The 21,970-nt window shown below is 43.8% G+C and overlaps 1 protein-coding gene across 3 annotated transcripts in view; it reads left to right on the plus strand.

The window, feature by feature from the left end:
- LOC135567429 (oocyte zinc finger protein XlCOF6-like) overlaps window positions 1-21,970 on the plus strand; it is a 40,427-nt gene that overhangs the window by 11,061 nt on the left and 7,396 nt on the right. For all 3 annotated transcript variants that reach the window (XR_010462356.1, XM_065014828.1, XM_065014827.1), the window contains exon 2: window positions 12,998-13,246. Coding sequence is in view for 2 of the 3 variants with exons in the window: in XM_065014828.1 (XP_064870900.1) it covers window positions 12,998-13,246 (249 nt within the window). In the remaining variant the exon portion in view is untranslated. The remainder of the gene's footprint in view (window positions 1-12,997; window positions 13,247-21,970) is intronic.

Consider the following 21,970-nt stretch of genomic DNA (forward strand, 5'->3'; position numbering starts at 1 on the left):
TCTCTTCTCTTCGTTTCCCCCTGCTGGTCGTATTAGGTTACTTTCTCTCCCTCTATCTCTCTCTCTCTCTATGGTTCCTTTCCTGCTCCCAGCTGTCCCTCATTCTCCTAACGACCTTGTTTACTCTCCCACACCTGTTCTCTCTTTTCCCTCTAATTAGGTCTCTATTTCTCTCTCTGTTTCTGCTTCTGTCTTTGTCGGATTCTCGTTTGCTTCGCACTTGTCCCGTCCTGTCGTAATCTGCCTCTTCATTAGATGCTGCGTGTGAGCAGCTGCCTCTGTCCTCTACGGCCCGCGCCTACCCGGAGGGACCTGCAGTCTGTTGCCGCTAGCCCTGCTATTCTCCTCTACTGCTAGAAGGGGACTCTCCTGTAAAGATTGAGGATTTATGTTTTCCCTGTGTTTGGACATTAAAAGACTCTGTTTCTGTTAAACCGCTTTTGGGTCCTCACTCACCTGCATAACAGCTGCACCGTAAGTAAACACCATTGTCTTGTAGTGGATGTGAGCTTCGGCTGGACGCCAGTAGAATGTACGGAGGAGCAGGGTGACATGGGGGATCTTGGGAATGTTAAACACCCAGACGCACTGCAGTGTTCTAGATAAGTTCAGTGGAGACCCATCATTCAGGGCAGGTGAGCCACCTGTTTTGAGCCCCACAGTTTTAGCGATAAAACAGTATGAAATAAATGATCTGTTTGCAAACAATGTAAAAAAACATATAATTGAGTTGTTAATAAAGCCGCATACAAACATGGACTCTTTTTGTTTTGTTTTCTTGGGTAAGGCAGCTCCAAAATGCAGGTCTTCAGCCTTCTGTGGAGGTGGGGCAAGCCCGCAGAAAATACGGAGCTTTGCGCCATGATTGGCTCAGTGTTCTGTCATTCATGGGGAAAATCCGTCACTGCCAAGTCTAAGGGTAGTACTTGAAAATTCAAGCCCCTTGGGTGCTGCGAGAGAGTTACATTAGAAGTGCCCATCCAAGAAGGCTCAAGGTCATTGTCCACAGATAAAGTAACATTAAATCATGTGATATCTACAGCTGCTTTGATTGGACTGATCATGTCAACATAATACTTTCAAAATCTGAGCTAGCAGTCATCATCATGAATCATGTCGACAGTCTACTGGCAAATCCTTTTTAATCTTTGTCATATGAAGAGAAATAATGAGAAATAATAGATAAAACGGTTCTCATCGGCCATTGGACATAAACATCAAATTGAAAATTCAACAATGAGTGGTTTGGAAGGAATCAGTGGCTAACTGCAAGCATTGCAAAGCAATCATTAGCCTGCTATTCGGGGGAGTTGCTGTGTGGTCCCATGTCTAAGATTAAGGGGCTCTTTTCCTAGTTTCCCATTCAACATTGGCCGTGCTGTCAATGAAGCTTGATTTGTGACGCGCACAAAACAACTTACCTCTGTACTGAAAAATCTGACTTGAGTGAGTTCAAGACAACTGGGAACTCAGGGAAAAGCAAGCTACGACTGGGAAAATACATTTTGAACTTTCATCCAACTCGGAATTGTACATTGGGAACTCGGGCCTCTTTTTACAGCTACGACCTGAAGATCACTGACGTCATCATTTTTTTCCTGAGTTCCCAGTTGTCTTGAAGCACCACAAATCCAGAGAATGCCAGACTTTGATGAAGTTTGATGACAAAATATGCCCATGAAGAACTGTTCCTTCCTGTTCAAATGAGCACAGCACAACAAGGTGAGTCCAAAAATGTCTTGTATGCTTCTGCATAAATGATGTAACATGCCAGGGAGATGTGTGTACTGTAGCTAAGAAAGTAATACCAAGTGTATGTTGTGTAGTAAGATGTTAGTAGCCCATGTGCCTCACCCTAATATTTTGGTCTTGTTTCACCTCTTAATTTTGCCTACTGTTCTGACTTGGTGGTTGACATGAAGCCTATGACATGTTTTTGAGAAATGTAATCATTGAATATTGTAAGAGCTTTCATTGTCTGCTTATATGCCCCTTAATTTATCCTACGGTCTGACTTGGCGTACAGGGAGAACACTGTAAGAACGGCCCATGTTCTGAAACCTGTCGCTGTACATTTCAAAAGTGCTGAACAAATAGTTACATTGACTACGTCCGTCCTAGCTCGCTCATTAATGTATTAATCGAAATTACGGATTGCCTCTTATCGTCCCCTTATGCCATAGTTTGTACATCTCAAATGTCAGTAGAAACCAAATGTGTATAAGTAAGTCAGCCATGTTACTTTAAAAGACAGTAAATGAGGCTGAATGAACTGTTTCGTTGCCAGACATGGTTCCGCTGATAGCCAGGTGTAGCAGTGGTAAATTGATGGGACTATGCTGTTTGGTCAGCTTTATGTAACAGTTTGTGTTACAATTAATGTATTGTTTAGTAATGTGTTGTGTAGTGGATTTGCTGGCATGCATCCCACTTTTTAAAAGTTTTTATTTAATCTTTATTTAACTAGTCATGTCAGTTAAGAACAAATTCTTATTTACAATGACGGCCTACCCCGGCAAAACCCAGACGATGCTGGGCCAAATGTGTGTTTCCCTATGGCACTCCCAATCACGGTCAGATGTGATTTAGCCTGGCTTCGAACCAGGGACTGTAGTTATGCCTCTTGCACTGAGATGCAGTTCCTTAGACCGCTGCGCCACTCGGGAGCCCATGAAAGGTTTGCTCCCAATGTGAAGCAGGAGTTTGACGGCACAAGCAGGGAGCCCATTCAACAGAGATTTGAGAAATGTGTTGGTACTCTTCTCCAAATTTGTTCCTCGCCACAAACCTGTCTCGAAGCTCGACAGACAATTTCTTCGTCCTCATTGCTTGGTTTTTGCTCTGACATGCACTGCCAACTGTGGAACCTTATATCGACAGGTGTGTGCTTTTCCAATCATTTGAATTTACCACGTGGACTCCAGTCAAGTTGTAGAAACAACAAGGATGATCAATGGAAACAGGATGCACTTGAGCTCACTTTGCAAATATCGCTGAAGTTGGAGACTTTCATCTCCCTCGCCAACTTTAAACATCTGCTATCTGAGCAGCTAACCGATCGCTGCAGCTGTACGTTATAAATACGTATTAATAGCCCACCCAATTTTCCTACCTCATCCCCATACTGTTTTTATTTATTTACTTTTCTGCTCTTTTGCACACCAGTATCTCTACCTGCACATGACCATCTGATAATTTATCACTCCAGTGTTAATCTGCAAAATTGTAATTATTCGCCTACCTCCTCAAGCCTTTTGCACACAATATATATAGACTCTGTCACGTTCTGACCTTTATTTCCTTTGTTTTGTCTTTAGTTAGTATGGTCACGGCGTGAATTGGGTGGGCAGTCTATGTTTGTTTTTCTATGTTTTGGGGTATTTCTATGTTTCGGCCAAGTCTATCCGTCACCACCTCCACGCACCAGCCCTCCGGTGGCAGCCCCCCGCACCAGGCTGTCTCTCCGGCTCATCCTTACAGGTGCTCCCGCCTGTCCAGCGCTGCCGGAGCCTTCCTCCTCTCCAGCGCTACCAGAGCTACTCAGTCCGGCGCTACCAGACCCTTCCTCCTCTCCAGCGCTGTCGGCGTCTCCCGCCTCTCCGGCGCTACCAGAGCTTTCCTCTCCAGTGCTGCCGGAGTCTCCCGCCTGTCCGGCGCTGCTGCCGGAGTCTCCCGCCTGTCCGGCGCTGCTGCCGGAGTCTCCCGCCTGTCCGGCGCTGCTGCCGGAGTCTCCCGCCTGTCCGGCGCTGCTGCCGGAGTCTGAGGCGCCAGAGCCCCTCAGCCCAGAGGCGCCAGAGCCCCTGCCCCTCTGTCCCGAGCTTCTGCCCCTCTGTCCCGAGCTTCTGCCCCTCTGTCCAGTGGGGTCATTGAGAGGGGTGGCCATGGTTAGAAAGCCACGGAGGCGTACAATAAAGCGGACTAAGACAATGTTGAAGTGGGGTCCGCGTCCCGCGCCAGAGGCGCCACCGCGGACAGACGCCCACCCAGACCCTCCCCTATAGGATAAGGTTTTGCAGCCGGAGTCCGCACCTTTGGGGGGGGGGGTACAGTCACGTTCTGACCTTTATTTCCTTTGTTTTGTCATTAGTTAGTATGGTCAGGGCGTGAATTGGGTGGGCAGTCTATGTTTGTTTTTCTATGTTTTGGGGTATTTCTATGTTTCGGCCTAGTATGGTTCTCAATCAGAGGCAGGTGTCATTAGTTGTCTCTGATTGAGAATCATACTTAGGTAGCCTGGGTTTCACTGTGTGTTTGTGGGTGATTGTTCCTGTCTCTGTGTTTTGCACCAGATAGGGCTGTTTTTGGTTTTCCACGTTTATTGTTTTGTAGTGTTCATGTTTATCTGTTTTTATTAAACATGAGTCAATATAACCATGCTGCGTTTTGGTCCTCTACGTCACCACAGGAAAACCCTGACAGACTCTTTAAAAAAATATGTATATACTGTGTTATTGACTTGTTTATTGTTTACTCCATGTGTAACTCTGTGTTGTTGTCTGTTCACACTGCTATGCTTTATCTTGGCCAGGTCGCAGTTGTAAATGAGAACTTGTTCCCAACTAGCCTACCTGGTTAGGCTAGTTGGGTGGCGCAGTTAGGCTACCCGGGTGGCGCAGTGGTTAAGGGTGCTGTACCGCAGCGCCAGCTGCGCCACCAGAGAGGGAGGGTTTGGCCGGTAGGGAAAGCCTTGTCTCATCGCGCACCAGTGACTCGTGTGGCGGGCCGGGGGCAGTGCGCGCTAGCCAAGGTTGCCAGGTGTTTCCTTCTTCCTCCACAGTGTTTCCTTCCGGGTTGGATGGTGCTGTGTTAAGAAGCAGTGCGGCTTGGTTGGGTTGTGTATCGGAGGATGTGTGACTTTCAACCTTCGTCTCTCCCGAGCCCGTACGGGAGTTGTAGCGATGAGAGAAGATAGTAGCTACTAAAAACAATTGGCTACCACGAAATTGGGGAGAAAAAGAGGTAAAATTCACCAAAAAATTAAAGGTAAAAAAAAAAAAAGAGGGATAAATTTGCTAAAATTTCTAAAAACCTGTTTTCGGTTTAACATTTTGGGCTATTGTGTTTATATTGACGAGGGAAAAATTAATGTAATACATTTTCAAATGAGGCTGTAATGTAACAAAATGTGGAAAAAGTCAAGGAATAATGTCCTGTATATGATTCAAACTACAGATGTAAGGTTCTGAGGTGATAAACACAATGGCATAATGGAAAATGCATGTCCAATGGTTCTCTGTATTATTATTATCCATATTTAAAACAACTAGGTAGAGCAGAGAGGACAGAGCATGTGGCTTTGTAACACACCTTGGTAGAGCAGTGGTTGTTTCTATTAGTATTATCTCTATATTAGTATTACCAACATTAAAACATCTAGGTAGAGCAGTGGTTATCTCTATTAGTATTATCTCTATATTATAGCTTATATTATAGCTTCTTCAGGCAGAAGTTTGCATCCTGTAGCTCCAACTCCAAAAAGTTCTGGGACACTGTGAAGTCCATGGAGAACAAGAGCACCTCCTCCCAGCTGCCCACTGCACTGAGGCTAGGTAACACGGTCACCACCGATAAATCCATGATTATTGAAAACTTCAACAAGCATTTCTCAACGGCTGGCCATGCCTTCCGCCTGGCTACTCCAACCTCGGCCAACAGCTCCCCCCCCCCCGCAGCTACTCGCCCAAGCCTCTCCAGGTTCTCCTTTACCCAAATCCAGATAGCAGATGTTCTGAAAGAGCTGCAAAACCTGGACCCGTACAAATCAGCTGGGCTTGACAATCTGGACCCTCTATTTCTGAAACTATCCGCCGCCATTGTCGCAACCCCTATTACCAGCCTGTTCAACCTCTCTTTCATATCGTCTGAGATGCCCAAGGACTGGAAAGCTGCCGCAGTCATCCCCCTCTTCAAAGGGGGAGACACCCTGGACCCAAACTGTTACAGACCTATATCCATCCTGCCCTGCCTATCTAAGGTCTTCGAAAGCCAAGTCAACAAACAGGTCACTGACCATCTCGAATCCCACCGTACCTTCTCCGCTGTGCAATCTGGTTTCCGAGCCGGTCACGGGTGCACCTCAGCCACGCTCAAGGTACTAAACGATATCATAACCGCCATCGATAAAAGACAGTACTGTGCAGCCGTCTTCATCGACCTTGCCAAGGCTTTTGACTCGGTCAATCACCATATTCTTATCGGCAGACTCAGTAGCCTCGGTTTTTCGGATGACTGCCTTGCCTGGTTCACCAATTACTTTGCAGACAGAGTTCAGTGTGTCAAATCGGAGGGCATGCTGTCCGGTCCTCTGGAAGTCTCTATGGGGGTGCCACAAGGTTCAAACCTCGGGCCGACTCTTTTTTTCTGTATATATCAATGATGTTGCTCTTGCTGCAGGCGATTCCCTGATCCACCTCTACGCAGACGACACCATTCTATATACTTCCGGCCCGTCCTTGGACACTGTGCTATCTAACCTCCAAACGAGCTTCAATGCCATACAACACTCCTTCCGTGGCCTCCAACTGCTCTTAAACGCTAGTAAAACCAAATGCATGCTTTTCAACCGTTCGCTGCCTGCACCCGCACGCCTGACCAGCATCACCACCCTGGATGGTTCCAACCTTGAATATGTGGACATCTATAAGTACCTAGGTGTCTGGCTAGACTGTAAACTCTCCTTCCAGACTCATATCAAACATCTCCAATCGAAAATCAAATCAAGAGTCGGCTTTCTATTCCGCAACAAAGCCTCCTTCACTCACGCCGCCAAACTTACCCTAGTAAAACTGACTATCCTACCGATCCTCGACTTCGGCGATGTCATCTACAAAATTGCTTCCAACACTCTACTCAGCAAACTGGATGCAGTTTATCACAGCGCCATCCGTTTTGTCACTAAAGCACCTTATACCACCCACCACTGCGACTTGTACGCTCTAGTCGGCTGGCCCTCGCTACATATTCGTCGCCAGACCCACTGGCTCCAGGTCATCTACAAGTCCATGCTAGGTAAAGCTCCGCCTTATCTCAGTTCACTGGTCACGATGGCAACACCCATCCGTAGCACGCGCTCCAGCAGGTGTATCTCACTGATCATCCCTAAAGCCAACACCTCATTTGGCCGCCTTTCGTTCCAGTTCTCTGCTGCCTGTGACTGGAACGAATTGCAAAAATCGCTGAAGTTGGAGACTTTTATCTCCCTCACCAACTTCAAACATCAGCTATCTGAGCAGCTAACCGATCGCTGCAGCTGTACATAATCTATCGGCAAATAGCCCACCCATTTTTACCTACCGCATCCCCATACTGTTTTTATTTATTTACTTTTCTGCTCTTTTGCACACCAATATCTCTACCTGTACATGACCATCTGATCATTTATCACTCCAGTGTTAATCTGCAAAATTGTAATTATTCGCCTACCTCATGCCTTTTGCACACAATGTATATAGACTCCACTTTTTTTTTCTTCCTATTGTGTTATTGACTTGTTAATTGTTTACTCCATCTGTAACTCTGTGTTGTCTGCTCACACTGCTATGCTTTATCTTGGCCAGGTCGCAGTTGCAAATGAGAACTTGTTCTCAACTAGCCTACCTGGTTAAATAAAGGTGAAATAAATAAAATAAAAATTAAAAAATTAGTATTACCCACATTAAAACACCTAGGTAGGGCAGTGGTTCTCTCGGTATTAGTATTATCTCTGTGTTTCCCACATTAAAACACCTAGGTAGAGCAGTGGTTCTCTCGGTATTAGTATTATCTCTGTATTACCCACATTAAAACACCTAGGTAGAGCAGAGAGGACAGAGCATGTGGCTTTGTAACACACAGGTGTTTCATCTCCACACTGGGATGATTTTAACAGTGCAACTCCACACAGGCCTCATGCCTCTCAGGTAGGAGGGTACCAGAAATAAATGAATAAAAAACACAAAACTAATGAAGGAGCACACAGTCACCAACAATATATCCCTGTTGTCAATACTTTCAACTGGCTCAGATCGCTGTTACAGTACAGCTCCACCAAATTCCATTTATTAAGTAACCATCTGTCTTATGTAACCATAACGTACCATATCACACTATTTTGAGAGTCCCGGATTTATATTTACTATGTCACATCTAGTCTATGAGACGAGGCTGCTCCTTAACCTACATTATAAACACGCAGATCAAGAGGTGTATTTTCCCTTCAGCATCTGCATGTGGCATAATCTCACCCACCTCCCATCATGAATCTGAAATGGTTAACTTTGGCTGTGAGTGATGGGAAAAAATCAGACTCAAAGGCAATTACTTGAAAAATTCAATGGATGTTTTATTTACAAACTTGATGATAAATATTATTACAAATATATTTTTAAGTGACTGCTATGAGGCCGTCAATCGGAATTGGGCCATGCTTCAGCTGAACTGCAGTACGGAAAATGCCCTCTGAGCACAGTGGAAAGCATGCTAAAAGACTGGAAGCCTGGCCCCTTTTTCCGAGAAGGGTGTAATTGCAGACCGCAATTAGGGGCGTTCTCTGATATCGGGTGTTTCATGATATCAAGTTTATACCAATTGATGCTCACCATTGGTCCGTGGCCGTTTCTTTTGAGTGGAGAATTGTAGCTATGCCTAACCTTAACCCTTTTCCTAACCTTAATCTCAGTCTCCCAACAACCGTTAATTATCATAACCTGCCACATTAGTTATCCTAACCTGCATGGTAAACAAATCCCTAACCCTCTCCCTTTTCCTAACCTTAACCTCAGTCTCCTAACCTCCACTTTAATTGTCCTAACCTGCCACTTTAATGATCCTAACCTGTTATGTATGCTTTGTGCCTAGTTAAATAAATAAATAAACAAAACATTTAACAAATAGTCTCCATCAGTTTCATAACACCGAAACTGACCAATGGCATGTATCCATTTTTATTATATCAGGGAACATCCACATCAAGAAACTGTACAGTAGTTCTCCTACTGGGAGGCGCGGGAAATAGTTTAAAGAGCGATTGGTGCTGAGGACGCTATGGCAATGGATGCCCCGCAGCCTGTTGAGATTCATAATGTCGTTTACCAGTTGACGGATACCGATTGTAGAGATAAATTGTATGTGCGGCTGAAAGGTTTATGGGAGTTCAGGAATTAATATTGAAAGCATTGCAGACAGTGGTGTAAAAAGTACCCAATTGTCATATGAGTTAAAGTAAAAATACTTGATTCAACGAAAAGATGAAATAAGTATCAAAAGTAAATGTAATTGCTAAAATATACTTAAGTATCAAAGGTAAAAGTATAAATAATTTCAAATTCATTACATTAGGCAAAATAGACAGCACGATTTTCTTGTAGTTTAAATGTACGGATAGTCAGGGGCACACTCCAACACAGACACAGCGCGCGTTCCTAAATTCGCTCTGGCTATATACTCCAATTTCAGACCACTCTCGTCTGAGTGCCAGAGGGCAGAATAATTGATGAAAAACGAACGCCCAACACCCCTTGAATACGACCGGTGTCAGTAAACACAATATACTTAAGTACTTTACACCACTGATTGCAGGGAATACTGACTGAAGATGTTCCTCCCTACGAGGCCCATGAGACTGTGTAGGGATGTGATTTGAATCGGGCTGTGCCTGAAGGAGTGGGATGTTGTTATTTATCTATTTTTGTATTGATGTCGTTGTTTCCACAATGGACATGTATTTCTTTCTACAGTTTACTAACCTTACAGTAGGTGGAGGCAGACACGTTATATTGTGTAAACGTCAGTATACCAGAGAAGAAGATGACGCTGTTGCACTTTCATAGTTGGGAACAGGAAGTTCCGGGTCGAAACGACAGAACTGTGTTATGTCGATAGTGGTTGTGTCCGTTTCAAATGTATTATTACAGGTATGTAATAGCACGTTTTAAACTTTCTAATGTTGAGAGAATATATAACACGCTAGGTAACAAATCCGTCAAGGTATTATCACGTTTGGTAAAGGTTTTACTTGTATGTGTTATTTTGGGGTCAAATCGAGTGAGTGAAGAAGGTGATTAAAAACGATTTTTCAAGTCACATAGGTAGACTTTGGGTTTGTCTGAGTGTATGTACATAATTTCGTCAAACTCATTTCATAAAGATTCCATTTATTTAAGTTCGTTTTTACATGTTCTTGGTTTTGTGTAAAATGATGCTTATGAGCTGGTAAATAGCCTCCGAAGCATCCTGATCTCGCGAGTTTACATGCACTGTTTCGTTAATGTAAGCTCGCGAGATCTGGATGGTTCGGACGAGGCTCGTCAAATGGCGGCTTCGACGGTTTTGGTCGTCTTCCTAGGAGTTTGCTCGTGGGGAAATGGCGACATGAGGCTGTGTGATGAAGTGTTAAAATAGAGAGAAGCTAGCTGAAGTTATCCTTCACCATTTGGAGAGAGATGCCAACTGCATGGAATGGCGTCGATTAATGCGGATGAATCGGAGCACGTGTCAAACTCATTCCATGGATGACCAAGTGTCTGCGGGTTTTCGCTCCACCCTTGTACTTGATTAATGAATTAAGGTCACTAATTAGAAAGGAACTCCTCTCATCTGATTGTATAAGTTTTAATTGAAATGGGGGAGAAAAAAACCGGGGAGACTCGACCCTCAATGGAATGAGTTTGACACTGCTGAAACAATGGAAAAGGAGAGAGTTTGAGAAGCAACAGCTGTGCTGGAGTGCGATCAGTGTGGGGGACAGTTCTGATGATATGGAGTGGGAGGATGAGGGCCTAGTATGTGAATGGTCTGTAGTGGAAAGACATAGGAAGAACAGAGATATTGATACTGGAAGCAGAGGCGCATGTAGTATAGAAACTCCAGGGGCCTACGGTAGAGAGCTAGAGTAATAATGTGTTAGAGTGGAAAGTTGGGATGGTGTTTGAGGAGACCACAGGGCCTCATTTACACCCTGATTAACCAAGGCCATAAAAAGAGGTGAAGTTAAACTGGGATGCAGCCGTGTAAATGAGAATGTGTTCTGAACTAGCCTACCTGGTTAAATAAAGGTGAAATAAAACATTGAAAGTGGTAGATTGTTAATATCTTGTGCTGATCAGGTTCAGCAAGGGAAGATTCTTCAAATGGGAAATCATAATGGGACGAAGCTCAGAAGCCATGACCCTGGAGCTGATGCTACATTGAAGGGAGTAATTATCTCTGCGGTCCCAATATCTATGTCCATGGATGATATTGTTAAAGAACATATGAAGGGGGACAGAGTGGTTGAAGCCTAAAGGTTGATCAGTAGGAAAGAGGGTTAAAGAAGTCACAAAGTGCTGTACAGAAACGCAGCCTAAAACCCCAAGCAGGAAGCAATGCAGGTGTTGAAGCACAGTGGCTAGGAAAAACTCCCTAGAAAGGCCAGAACCAAGGAAGAAACCTAGAGAGGAACCAGGCTTTGAGGGGTGGCCAGTCCTCTTCTGGCTGTGCTGGATGGAGATATTCATAGATGACCAAGAGGTTCAAATAATAATAATCACAGTGGATGTCGAGGGTGCAACAGGTCAGCACCCCAGGAGTAAATGTCAGTTGGCTTTTCATTGCCGATCATTGAGAGTTTCTCTTCTGCTCCTGCTGTCTCTAGAGAGTTGGAAACAGCAGGTCTGGGACAGGTAGCACGTCTGGTGAACAGGTCAGGGTTCCATGACAGCAGGCAGAACAGTTGAAACTGGATCAGCAACGGTGAATCATCACAGTATTTTTAAGTGCCAAAGAATTGGACATGTAGCTGTTGAGTGAAAAGATGTGCCAAGTGTGGTGGGGAACTTGATTACGCTGAATGTTGGAGCATTGTGACAGTTAAGTGTTGCAATTGTGTGGAGGACAAAGAGCAGCATTTGGTGGATGCCAGGTGCAGAGAGATGCTCAGAGATATAGAATCTGTCTTGATGTATCATATGCAGAGGCTGTAAGACAGACTGGTGGAACTACAGTGCAGACCGATGGAGCTATATATGCTGTGACAAAGGATTCTTTAATAGTGAATACAATTTACTTCATAGCATTCATTGGTTAGCTTATCAACATCTTGGATTGTGTAAAGCAGAAATACCAGGTTTAAAGTTATCTTGTAAACTGCAGCAGAGTTGTTGGGGGTAACAGATGTTACTGTCGGTATGGTTTTTGATAATCTGGATAACCTGGGGGTGGATTGTCTCAGCATGATAAAGACCCCAATGTTTGCAAACACAGAAAGGGATCTATTGATATAGTTTATTGGGGGGTGTGGGAGGGTTTTTGGGGAAGGGGGAGGGTGTGCTAGAAGTTAATAGGGATTTCTTGGTTTATTTTCTTAGTGCTGAATTAGACAGACATGGACCTTAAAGGTTTGTTTGTGGACCTCCATGATACCATAGGAGGTCTGCATCAACGGACTTCAGTGCAGGTAGTGCCTCATCAGAGAGAGAACATTTCAGTTGCTCTACAGTTTTGAAGCTGAATGTAATGATTATCAGTTCTTTACATGTGTACTAATATTCAGACACATTCAGTTGTTTCTATATTTATCTATAATTCAGGGTTTTCACACGGGGCTTCAAGTAAATTAATATTAGTGCCTGAAAAGTCCTTGAATTTGACTTGACACTGTATGACCCCTGATAATTCTTAATATGGTGTGAACGGGAAATACATTTGGTTTTTGTGAGTGAAATAATACAGTGAAGACAAGGTTATTCATAAAATAGTACATAGTGCTGCCTGAAACATACTGTGATCTTGTACTAAATGGTTTTTGAGTCATTTATGCATTTATGTGAATTTAGGAAATCTACTATAGATTAAGTGCACTTATGTTGTGCAATTTAAAATCTGTACTTTGTGTCTAATGTGAATGAATGTTTTGTCAAGGATTAGCTACCTGATCTACAGAAATGAGATAATTGAACAAGAAAAACAAGAAAATATTTTTACAGAGTAAAGTGCCAGAACTGTCAAGAAAATAACTCGTGTCCGTTTGTCTTTATTACTACAGACCGACTCAGATTAAGTCTGAGGCCGGTAACATCAACAGTGAGGACAAACCCAGCCTGCCACTCTCCTTCCACACTGAGTAGAAACCTACAGTCACTGGGTCCTGATTGTGACAGTGGAGCCCAGTTTGCACTGCAGGATCCAGAGATGGCATCAGTGAAGCTAGAAGACTGCAGTCAAACACTGGAGCTGAATGTCATCATTAAAGATGAAGAAGAGGAAGAGAAGATTAGGACAACTGTTAGTCATGGTAAGAGCTGGTTCTATCTATAAGTTATCTTCATATATTAGACCTCCATAAGTTATGACCAGTCTATTGCTAGGTTGAATTCTGTAATTCTGACATCACACATCCCTGAACAACTCAAGACTTCACAGCGAAGCAAGAACAATTTAAACTTGTATCGCCTGCCTTTCCCCACACATTGTCTCAAGAACGTTGAACATGTTTAATACCCTCAATCACCAAGTTAGGCATAGCTCATTTCAAAATAGGCAATGGCATCATCACTGTCAATATTGAATTATAATTCTTTACGTTTTACCAGTGAAATGACCAAGCTGCGTCTGCATGCCAATCGTTTGATCTCAATCAATTTCATGGGAATATGCATTTAAATCTTCTTGAATTACTGTTTGGTTAGAAAATTAGAGCAGATGGTGTTAAATTATATAGACTTCCTGTATTTTGTTTTAATCAAAACACATTCTGCCTCATGGCGCTGTTGAGTTTGGGACGATTCAGCAAACCATCCTAAAATCTCCTAAGATATGAGGTGTTGTTTTTGTTGTAACAGTAATGTTATGCTATAATATTTGGTGATGTTGACTACTAATTAATCATTAGGTGATCGTCCAAGACATTGATCTAACTTTACTAAACAAACACCATTGTGGCGGCTCATCACTTGCAGCACTACACCCCTGCAGTCTGCTGCACCGAACTAGTGATTGATGCTCACCAAGCCTTCTCTTTTGCCTCACACAACATTTGGTGACGCAGAAACGAGAGAACATGTTCGGCTGTTTTTATGAAAATCTGGGAATATTTGGCCAAGGATACATTTCTAGTTGGTCTCAAGGAATGTCACACAGGGAGACTTTTAAAAACGGGATTGAGTGAAGTAGCAGCTAATGATCATAAAGAGCCTAACTATTATTATTATTATTATAATTTAACTTTATTTAACTAGGCAAGTCATTTAAGAACCAATTATTATTTACAATGACGGCTGTTACGAATCCCTTTTGGCCCGACAGTCTAGGGGGGATGGTAATGAGACCCGTAACATAACTCATGCAAATTATTATTGTGACAAAGTAAAAGTGTGCACGAAATAACCACGACAACTGAAATCTACCGTCAAACTCTAGGTTTATTTATAAACACACAGTAATGGGGGGAGCAGGAAAAGGGGCTGAGCTGGACCCAAGAAAAGAAACAATAAGTATTCAAAAACACCCCTAAGCTAGACTAGCCTACTTTAACAACAGCTAACTAACTAACCAAAAATACAGTGGGTGGTCCGCCCAGTTCTAACTAGTGTATTTAACAAAGTTCACCTACGGGTAGTGTATGCCCATGGGCGACTTGTCTTGGTTTCCCCCTTTTCCCACCAGCAACACACAAACACCATAACCAAAAACAATACTCACAGGTGATGACAAAGTGCTATGAGGTGCTTAAAAAAATAGAGTTTAAGACACAAAGCGAGAGTGAAACACAGAGACCTACAGACATGGCATTTACAGAGAGATTGAGCTCGAGATTGAGATTGAGCTAGAGATTGAGCTAGAGATTGAGCGAGAGATTGCTCCAGAGCAAACAAATGATGGGGTTTTTAAACCATGGGGAAGGAACTGTGATAGGGTAGGAAACAGGAGGAGGTGTGTCTTCTGATTGATGATTGATTGACTGATTGGGGAGTGATGGTTTTCACCTGTGAGGGGAGAAGGAGAGAAAAGAAACACACACAGGATACACACACAGGATAACTGTATCCGTAACACTCCCACCCTTAAAAGAGCAACCCTAGGGGTTGCGACTACAATATTTCAAAGAATACTCACAACAAAGCAACAACCTTGCAAAACATACAGAAATCATTTTCACACACGAGACAAAGCATCTGCCAACACATTATCAGAACCCTTTTTGTGGCGGATCTCCAAATTATAATTTTGTACAATCAGCGCCCAACGCATAAGGCGCTGGTTCTGGTTGTACATTCGGTGGAGAAAAACTAAGGGGTTATGGTCAGTATATACAATCACGGGTAGGGCACTGGAACCAATATATACTTCAAAGTATTGCAGAGCCAACAACAAAGCAAGAGCTTCTTGTTCTATTGTCGCATAGTTTGTTTGACATTTATTACATTTACGTGAAAAATAACAAACGGGATGATCCACTCCACTCTTGTCCTGCTGCAGTAGAACAGCACCAGCACCTCTGGCACTAGCATCTACCTCAAGTTTGAACGGTTGTTCAAAATCTGGAGCAGCAAGTACAGGTGTACTACATAAGAGTGCTTTCGCTGATTCAAAAGCTCTCTTACAATCAGGGGACCACACAAATGATCTAGCTGGACTAAGCAAATCGGTCAATGGAGCAACTACCGCAGAGAAGTTCTTACAGAAGCTACGGTAGTAGCCAACCATCCCTAAAAAGCGGCGTAGCTCTCGTCTGGTGGTAGGTGCAGGGAATGCAGTTATAGCCAAGACCTTGGCATCAACAGGGCGCACCTGTCCATGGCCAACCTCTTTACCGAGATAGGTAACAGTAGCCTTCCCAAACTCGCACTTTGCCAAGTTCAGGGTTAGAGAAGCAGCTGCCAACCATTCACATACTACCCTTAGCGAGTCAACATGATCTGACCACTCAGACGAATAAATCACTAGGTCATCAAGGTATGCACTACAATTAGGAACGCCAGCTAATACGGAGTTAACCAGTCGTTGGAAAGTGGCTGGTGCATTTCGCATCCCAAAAGCCATGACTGAGTACTGTAGGAAGTTGTCTGGGGTCACAAAGGCAGAAATCTCAGAAGCACGTGAAGTTAACGGAACCTGCCAGTAACCTTTTAAGAGGTCTAACTTGGTTACATACTTAGCAGCACCAATAGTGTCGATACAGTCGTCCAGTCGGGGTAACGGGAACGAATCTGGCATTGTGACAGAATTTACCTTTCGATAATCCGTACATAACCTGGACGTACCATCAGGTTTAGGAACCAGAATGCAAGGAGAACTCCAAGGGCTTGAACTTGGCTTAGCCAGGTCATTCTCCAACAAATATCTCACCTCATCCCTCATTATCTTCCTCTTGGAAGCGTTGATATGATATGGGTGTTGCTTGATAGGTGTAGCATTTCCAACATTAATGTCATGTTCCAACACATTTGTGCGAGTAGGAACGTCATTAAAGAGACATGGAAAACTGTGTAGTAGCCTCACAATATCATTGGCCTGTCCATCCGTTAAATGAACCAGACCGGATTGGATAGACAGCAGCATTTCTGAGTTGGGCAATCTAACACACTGCTGCTGAGTATTGCGCAACTCCAAGCCATCAACATCATCAATATGACAGTCCACTATCATAGCAGTAGTAGCAGAGGAGACAGCAGTACCTTCCTCTGTTTTTGAACTCTCTAACTGTGTGATGGGTCGGGTGTGGTAAGCTTTCAACATGTTAATGTGACACACACGAGATCGGCGTTGTCTATCAGGAGTTTGAAGCACATAGTCAGTTTCACTTATTTTCTTTTCAATTAAATAAGGACCCGAGAAACGAGCTGACAGTGAAGATCCTGGAACAGGTAATAACACCAGTACTTGGTCACCTGGCTGTAGTGGACGAGAAACAGCCTCTTTATCATAGTGTCTTTTCATGCTCCTCTGTGAGGAAGACAGAGCTTCCTTTGCGAGAGCACACGCTTGGTGTAGGCGCTCACGAAAGCGACTAACGTAGTCCAACACATTCTCATCTCTGGTACACAACTCTTGGGACAAGAACTGTTCTTTAAGGACTTTCATTGGTCCTCTCACTGCGTGACCAAACACCAGTTCAGCCGGGCTGAAACCTAGGGACTCCTGCACAGTTTCACGAGCAGCAAACAAAACTAGAGGAACTCCCTCATCCCAATCTTTCTCAGATTCCAAACAATATTTACGTAGCATAGACTTCAGTGTCTGATGCCATCTTTCAAGTGCACCCTGAGACTCTGGGTGATAGGCGCTTGACACACAGTGCGTAATTGACAAGGATTTTAACACCTGCCTGAAGAGCTTGGATAGGAAATTGGTTCCTTGATCGCTTTGTACCACCCTAGGTAACCCGAATGTCGTGAAGAATTTTATTAAGGCTTTACTCACTACCGGGGCTGTAATCCTTCTCAGAGGAATGGCCTCGGGGTATCTTGTAGCCATACACATTATCGTTAACAAAAACTGGTTACCCGATTTTGTCTTCGGTAACGGTCCGACACAATCAACCACCACATGCTCGAATGGTTCACCTATGACAGGTATGGGACAAAGAGGAGCGGGAGGAATAACCTGATTTGGTTTTCCTGTTATCTGACAGGTGTGGCATGTCCGACAGAACTGAGCCACATCTTGTTTTAAACCCGGCCAAAAGAAATGTCGAAGGATCCGATCATAAGTTTTTGTGATTCCTAAATGACCAGACCACTGGTGATCATGAGCAAGGGATAACACATTTTGTCGAAAGGCTGTAGGAATCACTATTTGGTAAACAGCATTCCAATCTCCATCCGCGTCAACATGGGATTTCCATTTACGCATGAGGAGATTACCATCAATGAAGTAAGCCACGTTCTTCTTCTTCACATCTTCCAATGAGACAACACTAGAAAAACATTTAGCAAGCTTGTTGTCAACCTTTTGGTTAGCAATCAGCTGCTCACGAGTGACTGGTAACTGTATTGCATCAGCAATAAGTTCAACGTTCTTTGATTCTTTCCTGGGCTGTTTGTCAGAGGTGATCAGCTTCTCGGAGGTATCACACAATCCATCTTCTTGATCAACCTCTTTGAACAGTACAGTGTTCGACAAATCTATCACGTCACCCTCTTGTCGTGCCTGAGCACGAGTGACAGCACAAGCGGGGAACACATGTGGATAACTCTGTGCCAGCTCATTAGAGAGAGAGTGGTCACTTTTATCCAATACTTCCAATACGGGTACTACCTTTCCTCCGGCAATATCGTTACCCATTATAAAGGTCACACCTTTCACTGGCAACATAGGACGTACCCCCACTCTGAATATTCCACTGATTAACTCAGTGTACTTTCACAAAGTGCAATGGCACTGGGACAAAACCCATTTCAATACCCTGCACTAACACACTGGAACCACAGTATGTATCGTCAGATAAGGGCAACACATCAGACAATATAAACGACTGCGCCGCACCAGTATCTCTAAGGATTTTAACCGGTCGCTGAGACGCTTCGTCATTCGTTAGGGACACAAACCCCTCGAAAATGAATGGTTCATAACTGCGGTCGGGGACTGAGACTTTCAAACTACAGTTACCCTGAGGCACCTGTTTTGTTGCCGACCTCTTAACCGTACGAATTAGAGCAACACCCGTAGGTGGCTTGGCACGAAGAGGCATCCCTTGTTTGCGTTTAAGCAAGAAGCAATCATTAATCATATGTCCTACTTTATGACAATAGAAACAGGGACGCTCATTCTTTTGGCGTGCTTGATATACTACTGCTGGCCGACTAGGGCTAAAGGTAGGAAACTCAGTGGCTCTACTCTCGGTTTGAGCCGAAAACACACTCTTGTGCGTCAACACAAACTCGTCTGCCAACACAGACGCTTCTGCCAGGGAGGATACTTTCTGTTCGTTTAGGTAAACTACAATGCGTTCGGGTAAGCAATTTTTAAACTCTTCCAACAAGATTAACTCCCGGAGAGAGTTGAAATCAGTTACCTTACTAGCAGCATGCCATTTATCAAACAGATTTCCCTTGTCTCTAGCAAATTCCACATAAGTCTTACTAGAAGACTTTCTATGAGACCTAAATCTCTGTCGGTATGCCTCAGGCACAAGCTCATAGGCACGAATAACAGTAGCTTTGACCACTTCGTAATTCAAACTGTCCTCCAGAGGTAACGCTGACAAAACCTCTTGGGCTTTACCAGTTAATTTACACTGAAGTAATAGGCACCATACCTCTTCAGGCCATTTCAATGCTACGGCTATACGCTCAAATACACAAAAATAGGAGTCAACCTCTGACTCTAAGAACAAAGGTACTAAGGCAATCTGCCTACTAATGTCAAACGTGTTTGACACAGCAGGTGAGGACGGCTCACAAACAGGCACAGTAGGACCGGAGGCTAGCCTCGCTGTCTCTGCCTCCAGTTCCATCTGTCGCATTTTGAACTCCAACTGCCTTTGTTCTCTGTCTGCCTCAATTTTACACATCTCCAAATGCCGTTGTTCTCGTTCTTTTTCTGCCTCTATTTTACACATCTCCAACTGGAGAGTCTCTTGCCTAATTTGGGCTCTCTCTTCCACCTCCAGTTGGAACTGTGCTAAACGGACATCCCTCCTGGCATCACCATTTGACAGTGGGGAGAGTGGAGCAAAACGGGACAATGTGGCTGGTGTTTTAGCCTCGCCCTCATTATCAGACACCAATGGGCTTACAGGAGCAGCAACATCCCCTACAGGGGTAGTAGGCTCAGGCAGCGGTAACACAAGCACCTGCTCTTCCAACAATACATTTAATACTAGCCGTTTAACCTCCGCCTTAACTAAACTCTGCGGAATCGATACTGAATAATGGTCAGCCAAGGTCATTAAATCAACTCTACGACATTTGTCAAAAACCTCCCACGAAGGGTTATCCAAAAAGGATCTCAAATCAAAAGTAGTCATTTTACACTACTTCACAAGTGCCAAAGAAAATAGCAAACACTAATGCTACTTCAGCTATGACGCTCAACACTGAACTATACCACTACAACAATCTACATGAGCGGCATGGGTGTCAGTTATGACAGATCCCGGTCGAACCCCCACTTATGTTACGAATCCCTTTTGGCCCGACAGTCTAGGGGGGATGGTAATGAGACCCGTAACATAACTCATGCAAATTATTATTGTGACAAAGTAAAAGTGTGCACGAAATAACCACGACAACTGAAATCTACCGTCAAACTCTAGGTTTATTTATAAACACACGGTAATGGGGGGAGCAGGAAAAGGGGCTGAGCTGGACCCAAGAAAAGAAACAATAAGTATTCAAAAACACCCCTAAGCTAGACTAGCCTACTTTAACAACAGCTAACTAACTAACCAAAAATACAGTGGGTGGTCCGCCCAGTTCTAACTAGTGTATTTAACAAAGTTCACCTACGGGTAGTGTATGCCCATGGGCGACTTGTCTTGGTTTCCCCCTTTTCCCACCAGCAACAAAAACACCATAACCAAAAACAATACTCACAGGTGATGACAAAGTGCTATGAGGTGCTTAAAAAAAGAGAGTTTAAGACACAAAGCGAGAGTGAAACACAGAGACCTACAGACATGGCATTTACTGAGAGATTGAGCTCGAGATCGAGCTCGAGATTGAGCTCGAGATTGAGCTAGAGATTGAGCGAGAGATTGCTCCAGAGCAAACAAATGATGGGGTTTTTAAACCATGGGGAAGGAACTGTGATAGGGTAGGAAACAGGAGGAGGTGTGTCTTCTGATTGATGATTGATTGACTGATTGGGGAGTGATGGTTTTCACCTGTGAGGGGAGAAGGAGAGAAAACACGCACACACAGGATACACACACACACAGGATAACTGTATCCGTAACAACGGCCTACACCGGCCAAACCCGGATGACACTTGGCCAATTGTGCACCGCCCTATGGGACTCCCAATCACGGCCTGTTGTGATACAGCCTGGAATCTATCCAGGGTGTCTGTAGTGACGCCTCTAGCACTGAGATGCAGTGCCTTAGACCGCTGTGCCACTCGGGAGCTCATAAGTTTGATGAAATTCCATCTTCTTTCAGTCCATTGGGGCTATTTACTTCCTTTTGTAGCTCTTCACCAGCTTCTTGAATTAAAATAGTGTACATAAATATAAACGCAACATGCAACAAATTCAGCGATTTTACTGAGTTATAGTTCATTTAAGGGGTGGCAGGTAGCCTAGTGGTTAGAGCATTGGGCCAGTAACCGAAAGGTTGCTGGATCGAATCCCTGAGCTGACAAGGTAAAAATCTGTCGTTCTACCCCTGATCAAGGCAGTTAACCCACTGTTACCCCGGAAGGCCGTCATTGTTAGTAAGAATTGTTCTTAACTGGTTTGCCTACTTAAATAAAGGTTAAATGTACAATAAAAAAATAATAAAAATAAATAAATAAAATAAAAATATATATATATATATATAATAAGGGCATCGGTCAATGGAAATGAATTAGGCCCAAACCTGTCGAGTTCAGATGACTGGGCAGGGGTGCAGCCATGGGTGGGCCTTGGAAGGCATAGGCCCACCCACTTGGCAGGCATAGGCCCACCCACTTGGCAGGCAGACCCACCTCAGGTCCTGGGCTGACGTTGTTACACGTGGTCTATGATTGTGAGGCTGGTTGGACGTACTGCCAAATACTCTAATACGACGTTGGAGGCAGCTTATGGTAGAGAAATTAACATTACATTCTCTGGGAAAACAACTGTACCTTTTAAAGTGTCCTTTTATTGTTCCCAGCACAAGGTGCAACTGTGTAGTGATTATGCTGTTTAATCAGCTTCTTGATATGCCACACCTGTCAGGTGGATGGATTATCTTGGTAAAGGGGAAAGGCTCACTAACAGGGATGTTAACATATTTGTGCACACAAAGCTTTTTGTGTTTGTTAGAGATTTTTTTACTTCAGCTCATGAAACATGGGACCAACACTTTACATGTTGCATTGATGTATTGTT

Source organism: Oncorhynchus nerka, unplaced genomic scaffold (assembly GCF_034236695.1).
Source record: "Oncorhynchus nerka isolate Pitt River unplaced genomic scaffold, Oner_Uvic_2.0 unplaced_scaffold_2068, whole genome shotgun sequence".
Taxonomy (NCBI): Eukaryota; Metazoa; Chordata; class Actinopteri; order Salmoniformes; family Salmonidae; genus Oncorhynchus; species Oncorhynchus nerka.